This window comes from Curcuma longa, chromosome 4 (assembly GCF_044706935.1).
Source record: "Curcuma longa cultivar G26 ecotype Majalengka, Jawa Barat chromosome 4, ITB_CL_G26_1.1, whole genome shotgun sequence".
Classification (NCBI taxonomy): Eukaryota; Viridiplantae; Streptophyta; class Magnoliopsida; order Zingiberales; family Zingiberaceae; genus Curcuma; species Curcuma longa.
This window is the reverse complement of record NC_133864.1, coordinates 9005860-9020323: the sequence shown is the minus strand read 5'-3', so window position 1 is coordinate 9020323 and position 14464 is coordinate 9005860. Positions and strand designations below refer to the sequence as shown.

At 34.3% G+C, this 14464-nt stretch overlaps 2 protein-coding genes across 2 annotated transcripts; one reads left to right on the top strand and one right to left on the bottom strand.

Moving 5' to 3' along the window:
- Positions 1-6598: 6598 nt before the first annotated feature.
- Positions 6599-7688, bottom strand: LOC141827037 (putative glutathione S-transferase GSTF1). Its single transcript, XM_074714320.1, has 3 exons — positions 7572-7688; positions 7417-7465; positions 6599-7312 (listed from the first exon to the last, which is right to left on the bottom strand). The coding sequence occupies exons 1-3, from the start codon at positions 7686-7688 to the stop codon at positions 6855-6857; spliced, it is 624 nt and encodes a 207-aa protein (XP_074570421.1). The 3' UTR covers positions 6599-6854.
- Positions 7689-10036: 2348 nt separating this feature from the next.
- On the top strand, positions 10037-10858 carry LOC141827036 (protein FAR-RED IMPAIRED RESPONSE 1-like). The gene has a single exon (XM_074714318.1). The coding sequence runs from the start codon at positions 10037-10039 to the stop codon at positions 10856-10858; it is 822 nt and encodes a 273-aa protein (XP_074570419.1).
- Positions 10859-14464: the final 3606 nt, after the last annotated feature.

The window sequence follows — 14464 nt, the reverse complement described above, 5'->3', positions numbered from 1 at the left end:
GCAGTTGGTCACTACGGGATAAATCAGTAAATGAGGATCCTCAATTGGATGGGAAATGGGTTTTGCATGTTTCCAATGAATATTTACCTATTACATTCAGAACTAAACAACCATTTTGGCATTCTAGTGGTTGGAATTTTGGTCCTTATTTCATAACACTCAGAATCCTGTAGTGTGGGAGAACAACTGAATAGGGAAAGATTAGGGTGATCAGTTAGTCAAGAGCGGCCTCCAAATGCTACATGACTAATTTATGTACATTTTTGTGAAGAGCAAAGACCAACAGAGTACCTTGTCGTCTGAGGAAATTAAGGCCTTGTAACTTATCCTGAAGTGAAAGTAAAACAAAGTCATTGAATTGACCTTCCAAATCAAAAATCATATCATTTCATTGTTCTTCGAAACAATTTGTCTTCAAATTTGGCATAGGATGGAAGGCAATAACACAGCACAAGGGTGTAGGTCTGTAGCAGGTGCTTGCACTGTTTTCAGTGCCTTTGTACATCGACAAGGATACTTTGTTTGACGTTGTGTTCATCCGAGGCAATTCGACTAAACAGGAAAGCAGAGGGTCATTTGTATTGTCCTTGCTTCCATTGTAAAAGATAGTTCGGAGGATTGAAACAAACAGCGGTAAGAGTGAAGTGGATGAGGTGGCTTGCAACAGACCTCTAGAGTTTAGTGCACTTGTATTTTTTGAACTGCTCCTAACAACCTAATAAAGGTTGCGTAGATGAGTCCTTTAATTTGAGTGATTGAACCAATGAGCAACTGATTTAATTTGTTGATTAATTTGGGCGATGGCTGGAAGTCTTTAAGTTGCTCAAATTTGATTTCAAGCATTTTCTTGAAATTGGACATTCAGCTGTGCCTTTTACTTTGCTTCTAGTTAAGAACCTCCTACTGACTTATTGGAGTTGTCATGCAAATGAACCTTGCTTCTATTAGAGCTTCTTCTTTATATTCTCAGTCTTTCTCTTGTAATTCTTGTACACTTGATGTTTAGGAGGTTTTTCCACCACGTAGGAGAAAGTTAGAAGCTTTGGTTCATAGAAAAGTCAGGCCATGGAATAAAAACAAAGGTTCCAAACCACATACATACTGTCCTAGCGATTGTGGCATGCTTGCTTATGTTTGTTTTGTTATCCGCTGCATTAGAAAAGCCTTACTAAGCATCATAGTAAGAGTACTTAGAATTTACATTTATAGGTACAATCACTATTTACCCTCCTTTACTATATCCAACCATCTCAACCTCACTAATCCCAATACTTGGAGATCCCAACATCACTTGACTTACACTCACATAAGCCTATGGAAAGCTACGATATCAAGCTTAATCGCAGACTATAATCCAAGACCAATTGCCCTAGCATATCCCTAACTAGTTAAACCTCATCCCTCAATGATGTTGCCCAAAGACTCAAACCCAAGATGATATTTCACACATAATCTCTCGTGACTCTCTTTCCTATAGGTCTTTGAACTTGTTGATGTTTTAGGTTACCTTTGACTTCATTATTATTATTGTTTTTTAATAATCCAGATATCTAGCTCTTACGATTCGACTAATTCTGCAGATGATCGGCTTGACCCCACAAAAATTTCCACCAATCACCAGGATAAATCCGGAAGCATAAATGGGGTTGATGGATGATCCATCGTCACAAGTTTTTCAAACTCCCAAGATGTAATGTGCCCTGGGTGAGATTTGAACCTTCATTGCCTAGGAAACTTGTCCTATCTCTTACTATCACACCATAACCTTGGGGCACCCTTGACTTTGTTGTTGGATCATGATGACACGGCTAGAGGGGGTGAATAGGTATCATTTTTATTATTCAATCATATTTATCTTAATTTATTAGTTGCATAGTGGAAATAAATAAAAATAAATAAACATTAGAAACATGCACAAATTAATTTTACATGGTTGAGAACCCTCAGTTCCTATTTCATAGCCTATGATCCGTCAATGGATTATTCCTAAAGTCACTATTATATTTTCTTTTCTTCAAATACCTTTTGAAGGTGAAGAAATCTCTTATAATTTTTATTTTTTACAACACATACAAAGAATGTAAAAATACATCAAAAAGAATAAAAAGTACAAGTAATAAAAATTACACAACTTTGATTGCTCACTTTTGGCTGTTATGGATTGATCACAATGGTCTTGAAATATAGCAGCACTATCCCTAGAATCGATCATGAAAATTCTTTTCGAGTAGCTTTCGCTTCCCTTTTATAGTTGTTGTTTGATCACCGTCAGTTGAATAGTTTCTATTGATCAGTTGATCGTTCTATTAGTCTTAGACATTATTCGCAATAGCTATTATTCAGTAGTTATATCCTCTAGTCGACTATTTGTTGGTTATCAGTTGATTGTTCATCATTAGTCAACTTATTGCATTTTAGTCAACTCATTTGTGACGACATTGTTGCTTTGTCCGGAAGGCCTATGCATCCGTTGACTTGTTTATTAGTCAACTAGTTGGTTTACCATTAGTCAACTCAATTGTGACATGTCAATTTCTCTTGAATTTGGATTTGTTCATTCGCTAACTAATTCATTAGTTGACTAGTTTCTTACGATTAGTTCATTGGATCTATTGTGATCCTCAGGCTACAATCTTGTTATCCTCATCAAGAACACATCATTTCTGACGGTGTCATTAGTCAACTAATAATTCATCATTGATCGACTAATCTTGAGTTTATTATGATTGTGATATCTGTTGACTAAATTTTTTATTATCTGCGTTATCAATCAATTGTTACTTTATCATCAGTCAGCTACACCATTTGTCGACTATATTTTGTTAACATCAGTCACGACTGTACCTCTAAATATGACCAAACTACAACTTCGTAGTTTCGAGTTCATTAGTCTACTACTCTAATTCACCAATCAACTAAAACACTAACTCTAGTCACATCTAAGGATGAATTTGCATGGTTGACGACTATTTCATGAGTAAATCATTGTAAATTAATTTTGAGTAAATGAGAAATTAATTTCTAATTTTTTTTGATAATTTAGATATTCAGCTCTTATTATTCGATTAATCTTGGAAGTAATCGACTTGATTTTACGAAAATTTTCCACCGGCCACTAGGGGTAAACCTACCCAGCGTCATAAGTTTTTCAAACTCACCTAGGTCTAACATTAATGAAGTAATGAAGGGTTCATCAGGTTTGATCGGATGAAAATATTGACTCGTATATAAACTAGGTTTATTTGTGTATTCACATCTATTTTTGCTGCAATGGATGTGAATACATAAATGTTAATTGGAGTATGTATGAATGTTATATAGAATGATGAGAAATTGATCAAAATTAATTTTGCTATAAAATTAATTAATTAATTAAAGATTAATTGATTATTGATCAATTAATTAATTAATCAATTTATGTGTGAAATTAATAATCGATTAATTAATTAATTTAATTAAACATTTGTTCACCCTTATTGACGTACTCTTATTGATCAAAGGATGCTGGATATCTGGGTTGGCCGTTGCGTGCGCTTCCCGATTTACCCTGGTGATCGGTGGGAAACTTTCGTGGGACTGGACCGATTTAATTAATTAAATCAATTAATAGCTCACCACAAACCCCTCCAACCCTATAAATGATCTTTTTTTTTCTTTTTATAGATATCACAAGCAACCACCTTTCTCTTTCCCTCTCTTCCCTTTTTAGGTTTAAAGTTCATGAGGATTCAAAATTTAAAATGCTATTATTTTAAATAGTAAGCTATTGCATCTTAGGAGACTATTGTTAATAAATCGGGTAATATTGTGTTAAGAAAAGAAGATCTAGTTTTCAGTTTAACTTTAAAAATTTTTATCCGAAGGAATAAACTTATTCAAAAGGATATGTCGATATTAAAGAGATAATTTAATGACCAATGATATTAAGACAGAGACCAATAAGACCATAACGGTTACAATGATACCAAGAAGGGTACGCAAAAAAAATAAAAGAGACTATATCCACATTATCATATCAAGCTCCACCTATTTGAGTCGTCGATTTATCAATCAGCTGACTGACTAGACCAGACTATTGGATTAACATCGACACTTTCTAACAACGCTTCAATATTTACATAGAATTCACTCCTCTAGGATTTCAATATCTGTCAAACATTTTGTTATTCTTAATTTACTTAGACTTCAACTGCCAACATTGATTGGACTTTTTTAATATCAAGTGTCTAATTTATTTATCAAGTATTGAGTTAATTTCATCCCATTTGAATTTTCTCTCTTACTAATTTTCTATTAGACTCTCTACATCTGCCAACAAAGTCTTTAACAAATGTCAAATGTTTAATCAACTTCCATCCATTTGAATTTTTCACTATCAAACATCCAATTAATTTGATCTGCTTAATACCTCCTCTCTAATCATTAAATATTGAATTTTGTCACTGTTGGCCCACTTGATATCTCATTTCTAATCATTAAATAGATTATTTAAATGTATTATTCAAATATTAAAATTTTAAATTACAAGTTGTTCAAACCCATCTTCCTTTCCTTGCTGTCATCTTCCAAGATGATATAATTGAACTATTGTCAAGGAGCGCGCGTCCACTGGTCTCTTGGCATGACTATTGTATATTAGTCTTTGTTAGGACCGTCAATATAAGTTAGGTTCGTCAGATTATCTTGCTCCATCAAATAATTTAAGTAGATTAGATTGAAATTTTATCAATCTATTTTAAGATGGACAATCAAATCCATACAAATCAGTTTATGTTGAACTTAGATTGACTCGCAGGTTAAAATTTTTTTTCAAAATTTAAAATTAAAGTAAAAAAACTTAATAGACTTATAAGTTTGGATTGGTTGGGGAGTTAGGAAAAAAAATTTCTTCAAAAATTTAAAACTAAGCAGAAAACTTAATTAGTTTGTGAGTTTGATATATTTAATCTGTAATTCAAATTTAAACTTTTTAATATTATATATGTATATATATATTTTTTAATTTTTTATTTTTGATGGATTGTAGACGGATTTATTTAATCTGTAATTCGTTTTAAATTGGATTAAATTGAATTGAAAATTTTCAATCGTACTATCATGTGATTATTTTTTTTAATATATCATTCCGCTCTGTCACGATCTGTTTGACAGCATCAGTCCTGTTGCAAGCCCCTTCTAATTTATTGCACTCGTGACTCGTCGAAAGTCTTCGCCTATCTACAAAGGCGCTCGTGCCAACTAACAGCTCATCGTAACTACCTTGTTGCCTCGGACCCTTAGCAACTTCCCTCGTACGTGGTCCCTGCTCTCTTAAAACCTACTTCCCTTTACGCTTCACTCCACCCATGCAGTCTTTTTCGATCACCTTTTTTATATTATTTTTTTTTCGTACTTTTGGGCGGCTGATTCCCCCTTGTCTTTGTCTATTGAGCGGGTTGAGACAACGACTGTGCGCGTGATGGCCAACTACTTGTTACCACCAAACCAAGCCTCAAATTCCCTAAAGAATTAAAATAAAATAAAATAAAATAAAATACCTCTGGAGAACACACAAGATAACATCGCCTATCGGCGGAATCCACTTTGTTTGGCGAAGAAGCGTAAAACATTTTATTATTATTTATTATTATTGGTGGACACCCATCGCCCCACTTTGATTGCCATCATTCGAGTGGAGTTGAACAGCAACAGATCGAATTCCATTGCATTCTATCCCTTTACAAACAAAAACCAAAAAAATTTAAAATAAAAATTAAAGGGGGGGGGGGGGGGGGGGGGGGGGGGGGGGGGGGGGGGGGGGGCTCTTTTTTTTTATCATTTTCATCTAGTTCAAAATGCCTCAATTAATTTTATTTTGAAATAGAATTTATTCTAAGCGACGACTATATATAGTGTGGTTATTACATGTTAAAATAGTTGTTATAATATAGAGTAAAATTATTATACATAGAATATTGTTATATTATCAAATTTATCAAAATTGTGTGAGCTTAAACAAAATAATTTCAACCTCATTAAAATCAAGTCAATACTGTTGTAGTAGTTTATATTTAAGGAATAATAATGATAAAATAAGAATATTTTTAAAATAAAAAAAATATATGTTAGAGGGAATTGTTTTATTATTTTTTTAATAAAAGAACGTACTTTTTCCAATAATAAGAGTACTCTTTTAATTTTTACCCTTATTTTAATTATAATCATGAGATACTGTCATAATTAATATTTTATTATAGTTTTTATCAGAATGTTAAACTGAGAAAATGTGTAAAATTAAAATGATTTATTTAATTAGAGATGAAAATCATTTTTATTTCAAATGAACGTGTATATCAATATTTAATATGTATATAAAAATTTATTTTTTAAAAAACAATTAACATTAATTCTCATATGAAGTTTGAAGATTTTGGTAGTCTTAGATGCAGGGAAGTTCTTTTGTAGGATATAGGAGAAATTAAAATAATCCTTCTTTTACTTTAAATTAATACAATAATAAAAAAATTTTAAAAACTTTTAAATAAATTAGAGGGAAACAATGAATGAGTCTATAGGAAGTTATTATTAGAATAGTAAACTTGGACACTTTAATTCTCAAAGTTGTGCACAATAAGAAGCTCCAAACAAACTTGAACAACAATTACAGAAAGCAGCAATTTCACGATCAAGATCCATAGACTGAAAAGAAAAGCAGGAATTAAGCACATAAACGCGTTGCAGAGCATTGAAATTATTGGAAGTAAGGACTGGTAGCGACTAGCATCTAGCACACACACACATCTAGTGGAAGTGGAAGGAAGAAGCATCACAAGGTGAAGATCGGAGAGCAATGGCGGCATGCAGCTTCATGATCATCAGAACTGAGGGAGTTGGGCGGCCACTTTCTTGAAGGCCGGACGCGACGCCAAGCTCTCCCACCAGGCTTTCACATGGGGACGCGCCTCGAACAGAGGGGCCACTTGGGGGAATTTGATAGCGAAGTGGGTGATGGGAAAGTGGCTGAGATCGGCGAAGCTGAAGAAGTCTCCGGCGAGGTACTTGGTCTGGGAAAGACGGGCTTCGTAAACGTCGAGCACCTTCCCCAGCTTCTCCAAGCTCTCCTCCATCACCTTCTCGTCCGGCACGCCGCCGAAGAAGCGGGGGACAACCATAACCTGGAAGAAGATGGGGAAGATGGCCGTGTCGTACTGCTGAGCCTCCACTTCCAACCACACGTCCACCATGGCTGACTCCTCCAAGCTACTCCCGTGCAGCAGGTCGACGTCGGAGGATTTGAACTTGCGAAGCACGTATCGTCCGATCGCTCTCGATTCTAAGGTTTTGTTTTGAGAGATCAATATAATTAGTCCACAAAAACCAACTCAACTTCTTTTGACTAGCTTGAAAATCTTTAAGATTACGGATGAACGAACTCACCAAAAAGAACGAGATCCCCATCTTGGAAAGCCGGCACCTGACCAAACGGCTGCAGATCACACAATCAAAAGGTGAAATTAATCCAATCCAATAAAGGAGATCTAGATATGTTGCAATATATCGAATGCATGCATGCGTAAATATATAGGATATACGTTTCTGGCGAGGTGAGCAGGGGACTTGTGCTCTCCGGTGTCCAAGTCGACGTTAACGCGCTCGTATTCCGCCTTGACCTCCTCACAGAAATGATAGAGAGCATGAAACGGTAGCATGAATCCTAGCATGACACACGTGGCAGTCCACGTGTACCATGCCACGTGGATTGCCACGTGTGTTTCCTGCAATTTCTCCCCTCCTCCCGCTCCCGAAGCCCCAAAATCCCGAACCCTCGCAGATTTCGCCGAAACCCTTTCCCTCCTTCGCCAAATCTCCGCTCCCTCCGACGACGACGACGGCGTGGTTTCCTGCGTTTTTCCCCTCTTCCTCCCTCTTCCTCTCCGCGCCGAGAACCCTCGTCTCTTCCTCCTCCTCCTTCGCCAGCAACAAACGCCGTCTCTTCCTCTTCGGCAGGAATCTCCGCGCCGCCTCCTCTCTCCCTTTCCGTTTGCCGCCGTTGCTGCCGCCGAGAGGACATGTGCATTAGACCTCTGCCCTTGCTGCGCTCGTCCGCGACGCTGCCGTCGCCCTCACCTGCCTTTCGCGACCAGACGCTGCCGCGCCCTCCATCGCGCCGTTGTCGTCACAGCGTGGAGAAGATCAGCGCCGGACGCCGCCTCCCTCGCTCAGCCGACGCCGCTGCTCTGCTCTCTCTGCTCTCCGGCACTGCTCCCTGCTTCTACAGGGCATCGCGCAGTAGCTTTGCTGGCTGTGCGCGTGAGGGAGACACCGATTGATTACGAGCAAGAAAACTGAGGAAGAAGAGGCAATCGGTAAGGTAGTTGATTTAGGTTTTGATTGGGTCTTGGGTTTTGGGTTTTTGGATGATGTTAAATTTCCTTTGATCGGTCCTTTTCCTTTGCACAGTTGTCGTTGTGGTCGGATAAATCTTTCGAGTTTTGGCTGCAAGGAGTTGAACAGAAGCTTGAAATCTAGGGCATCTACTACAATTGGAGGTGAGTATGGTTTACTGTTGAATTGATAATGCTCTGTTGGTGTGGGATTAAGCATGATCTATTTGTAGGGTGTACGTGTTGTTATACTTATGTTGTGATAGGTTGTATTTTGGGACTGATCGACTAAAGAGTTAGGGTTAATGTTAGGTTTGGTTGTAATTAACAAGTGTTAATTAGATTAATTGGGTTAAGTAGGTTAGGCTAAATACACTTGCTTTTTACTACAAATTGCTGGAAGAAAATATATCACATGCTTATTTTACTTTTGGTTTTGAAAATTTTTTCAATTTCTTTTATTCGTTTGAATACATTTTGTTAGTTTAAATATACTGATGCATACATATACTGATTCATTGTTTAAATTTAAATTTTTACTGTCAAAAGCAGATGATGAAATTCAACATAACCTTAATAATCCAGAGGAACCAGTTTCTGACCCAAATATAAGACCAACTAGAGTCCTAGGTCCTAAAATTGTCATGGAGCTAGCAATGATTGAATCATGTGTGCCATTAAATGATAATGATTTACAAGAATTAGGGGATTCATCAAATAGTAAGGAAATTGATACTCCACAAGTTGGGATGCATTTTCCATCTGAGGAGGAAGCTCGTGATTTTTATAAAAAGTATGCCCAAGGTCTTGGTTTTGGTATTTCAAAAATGTACTCTAAAAAAGGGGATGATGGTCAGCAGAAGTACATTTCATATGGATGTTCTAAAAATGGTAAAAGTGTTTACAAAGGTAAAAGTTCTTTTTATCCTAGACCTTGTAGCAAAACGGATTGCAAAGCACGCATAAATATTAAAGTCCAAGATGATGGGTTATTTCTCATTAATAGTATTCACCTTGAACACAATCATCCATTAAGTCCAAGGAAGTCGAGACATTTTAGATGCAACAAAGTGTTAGATTCCCAAACTAAGAGGAAATTAGAGTTGAATGATCAAGCGGGAATAACATTGAGTAAGAGTTTTCAATCATTTGTTGCTGAAGCAGGTGGCTATGAAAATTTATCATATGATGAGAGAAAGTGCAGAAATTATGTAGTTGAAGCACGCAGATTAAGACTCGGGCATGGTGATGCAAAAGCCTTAAATAATTACTTTTGTCGTATGCAAAGTAGAAATTCAGATTTCTTTTATACGATCGATGTAGATGAAGATTGTCGTATAAGAAATATATTTTGGGCTGATGCTAGATGTAGGGCTTCATATGAGTATTTTTCTGATGTCATTACATTTGATACTACATATCTCACCAATAGTTATGATATGCCGTTTGCTCCATTTGTTGGAGTAAATCATCATGGTGAATCTGTGTTACTTGGTTGTGGCTTGATATCCAGTGAAGACTCTGAAACATTCATTTGGTTATTTAAATCATGGTTGACATGCATGAGAGGACGAGCTCCCCGAGGTATTATTACGGATCAGTGCAAAGCCATGGAAATTGCAATTCTTGAGGTATTTCCAGACTCTCATCATCGCTTATGTCTTTGGCATATAATGAAAAAAATTCCAGCCAAGTTTGGTAGTCATGTCAACTATAAGTTGATAAAGAAAAATCTGAAAAATATTGTTTATAATTCTTTATCTTTTGAAGAATGTGATAGCAATTGGAAAAAACTGATTCAAGATTTTAATTTGGAGAACAATGATTGGTTGAGTTCTTTATGGAGTTGTCGCCATAAGTGGATGCCTGTGTATGTGAAAGATAAATTTTGGGCAGGAATGTCAACAAGTCAAAGAAGTGAGAGTATGAATGCCTTTTTTGATGGTTATGTTCATTCAAAAACAACTTTGAAGCAGTTTGTTGAACAGTATGACAACGCTTTGAAAAGCAAGATTGAAAAGGAAAATAATTCTGATTTTGCATCTTTCAACTCAATTATTCCGGTCATTAGTGGTCATCCAATTGAAAAGCAATTTCAAAGTGTTTATACTAATAAGATATTCAAGTTATTTCAGGATGAAATCAGGAGTTTGATGTTTTGTAACACTTCCTTTGTGAAGCAAGAAGGGTCAATTATCTTATATGAAGTGGTGGAAATTGTATTGGGAAAAGAGGGAGAAACTCCAAAAAATATTCCATTGTTAGTACAATATAATGAGGTGGACTGTGAGCTGAAATGTTTGTGCCGTCTATTTGAGTTTCGAGGAATTTTGTGTAGACACATGCTTTCTGTTCTTATCAAAACAAATGCCACTAGAGTTCCAGAAAAGTATATTTTAGAACGATGGCGCAAAGACATTAAACGACGGTATCAAGGCATCACCAATATTTATGATGATTCTTATTTTCATGAAGAAGAAAGACAAAGATTTTGATACAAGGGCCGACTATGAGAGGCATGCGGTGTAATGTGGGACCGGCATTTGATGTAACATTATTGGACCAACATGTAACATGGGCTCGGCATTTGATGTAACGTGGGAAACGACGATTAAAGACATCAACAGTTTACATCAATAATGCATATAAAATAAAGAAATAAATATCTAAAAAGTAAAATATTATTTTTAAAATAAATAAAGAAAATTTTTTTAATTAACCTTTTATGATCAAAATTAAAAAATCTTTAAAATCTATAGGATTGTAATAATTAGAAGTGAATTAAAAATATTTAAGATGGATAAATATATAATAAATTAAAGATCTAGCTGTTCATAAAAGAAGTCCAAAGTTTTCTATTTAATAATCTTTGAATTAATAGAATTTTTAATTTAATTTTTCTCTCATGTGAGATAATTTTTTTTTTCTTAACTTCATCACCTTTGTTTTTACTTTCTAGGTAATTCGATAGTTTAATTTGATTTTGATGTTGAGAAAAAAAACATAGAGAATAAAAAAGATTAGAGTAAAAAAAAAGAAATATTTTGTCGAACCACATACTCAATTTTCATAAATGCATTGTACTTTTAAATTTATTACATGTAATTCTTCTCTAAAATATCCCTTCATTTTATTAGTACCGATCGATGGAATTCAAATTATTTCTACAATGATATGATATTGTCCACTTTGAACCTAAACCCTCATAGTTTTATTTTTGGATACAACCTAAAAAATTTCATATTAATGGAAATATCTTTCATTTTATAAATTTATAATCTTTTTCATGTATTTCTAATATAAGACTTTAATTGTATCCCAACACATTTATATTCACACTTGTCCAAGTCATCTAACCCACTTTGCACTTGTCCAAGTCATCTAATCCACCTAACCACATTTAAAAACTTACTAAATAGACTACGTTTTATAAGATTTTGAAACAACTATTTATCTCCTTTGAAAAAAAATTATTAAAAAAAAAACTCACAACCGACTAAATATGGTATGAAATCAAGATTGAAGAACATGGTGACACTTAAAGAGAATCCTAAGAATATATTAGTAGTGGTTTAAATTGAAAATCTAATTATATTAGTAAGTTTTGATCAAAATTCAATGATGATTATATAGGATTCAAATATTTTAAACATGGTCAACTGGAAATAGTTTCAATCAACATATCTTTATAATGGTATGATATCAATAGAGGTCAGATGTTAGCTTAACATCTGAGCTCTCCTCTTGATCCGTCAAGACGGTCTATTATCCAATCCAACTAACCTACTAGGATTTAACTATCTCGAGAACTTATCATAGATTTTATTGGGAGCCCCCTACCATTCATTTTTCATCGCCACATCCAATTGTTGGAATTAATAAAATCAATATATCTTTATAATGGTATGATATTGTTCACTTTAGATATAAATCATCATATTTTTTTAGACTTTATTAAAAAAATCTCATACTAATAGAAATATCTATCATTTTATAAATCCATGATTTTTTTATATATTTTATAAAAATTATAAAAGATTGAAATTTTTTCAAAATACTCATAGCATGCTAAGTAGGGTGCAGAACTAACATTGGAGTGCATGATTAAAAATTTTATCACAAAGTTACCAATGAAATTAAATTTATCATAGTCACTAACAACAACATCTATGCATTTCTAAACTCTTATGAGTTTGACCTTGTTCAAAAATTTTGAATCTAAACCCTATATAACCATTAGTAAATTTAAGTTAAAACTCATTAATGATGATTTCTCAAATTCAATCCAAATCAATATTAATATATCGGTGAGACTCTTCTAATTATAATCATGTGTTCCAATCTTAGTTTCACACCTTATTTAACATGCTGAATTTTTAATTAAAAAATAAAAGTATCTTTTTAAAAGAGAGAAATAATAATTTTAAAATTATGATTTATTTTTAAAATTTTAAATATGATTCAGCAGCTCGGATGGATCAGTCAAGTACACGTACAAACGGAAGGAAAGATATTTTAGAAAAGAGAAAACGGAAGGATATATATTTTAGAAAAGAGAAGTATGATTTGATAAATTTAAAAGTACAGAGTTAGAGAGAGAGATACAGAGTCGGTTTTGCCCCCATCACTATGAGAAGCACCAATAGCGTCACCATAAAGACCTCCATCATAGTTGTTAGCTTGCCCTTGCCCTTTCATCCTATACTTCTCTGTAAAAAGTATAATCCGTCATCAAGCAGTTTCAAGATGGCGGTCGATCCCATCACTATCTATGAGGAGGTAAATCGAGAAATTACAGTTGACCACGATAGATAAGGGCATTGTCTTGACTTCGTTGAGATTCGAATTTTTACCCATTTCTGTAACTCTGCTCCATCGTAACTAACTTAGCTATGCTCCCGGAGCCTTCTGCCCTATACTTAATTCCTATCAATCTCATCTTGATGTCAAATCATCGATCATTGCTTTCATCGCCATCTACCTCCAACAAAGGTGGAATTCGTTATCCCAACATCTCTACACGAATAATCTCAAGATCAGGAGGTAAATTAATCACCTACCAAATCAAGGCATCATCTTTTTCTCAAACATCGCGCCATACTTGTTACTTTGTTGCCTTCCCACTCCAACAATAAAAACCAACACAAACTCTAAAAACAAATTAATTGAGTTTTTGTATTTTAGTCTATGAGAAAATTATTCTCTCTTCTAAATTCAATAAAGAACAAATTGATTATCTTCCTCCATTGATGCACCTCAAAATACGAGCAACTTCAATATCAATGAATCTCGCATCATATTTAATATTTAGTTGATAATTTTAAATTGTTTGTATTCAATTATTTTTTTCTCATAAATTCATGCATATTAGTATCTTATCCATAGCAATAAAAAATATTATCATTTTTCCAATTCAAGCATATTAGTATCTTATCCATAGCAATAAAAAATATTATCATTTTTCCAATTCAATGTAGTTATCATTCATAAAAAATTTCTTATTTAATTTAACCATCATCCATAAAAAATATTTTCTAATTATTTAATTTAATCATCCTCTATTAAATAAAATATGTCCTATTTAATTTAGCCATCGTCCATAAAAAATTATATCATCGTTAATTTAATTATTACAATTGCATGTTAATAATTTATTATATTCTTCTACATTTCATTTAATTTATCATGTTCGATTTTGGTGTCGTATCACTCCGCCTTCGAAATTTAACTTTTGTTTTTGTCTTTGGCCTTCTTTAATTTAAGACATTAGTCTCTCTGCGTCCTAGTTATTTCATGGCAGTTAGGCGTTCCCGGGACAATGGTGCAACGGTAGGATACCGTTACATCCATGTTGTGACTCAGGGACCCGCGGTTCGATCTCCAGCTACGGTGTATTTGTAAAAATTTTCTTTCAAATGAGGAACGCAATCAAAGGATGCTGGACATCTGAATTGACCGACGTATGCACTTCCCAATTTACCCTGATGGTCGATGGGAAACTTCCGTGGACCGAACCGGCCACCCCAAAGAAGGCCATTTTTCTCTTATTTTTGTTTTTTAAAATATTTCTTATATCATCTTTTTTACTAATTAAGATTAAG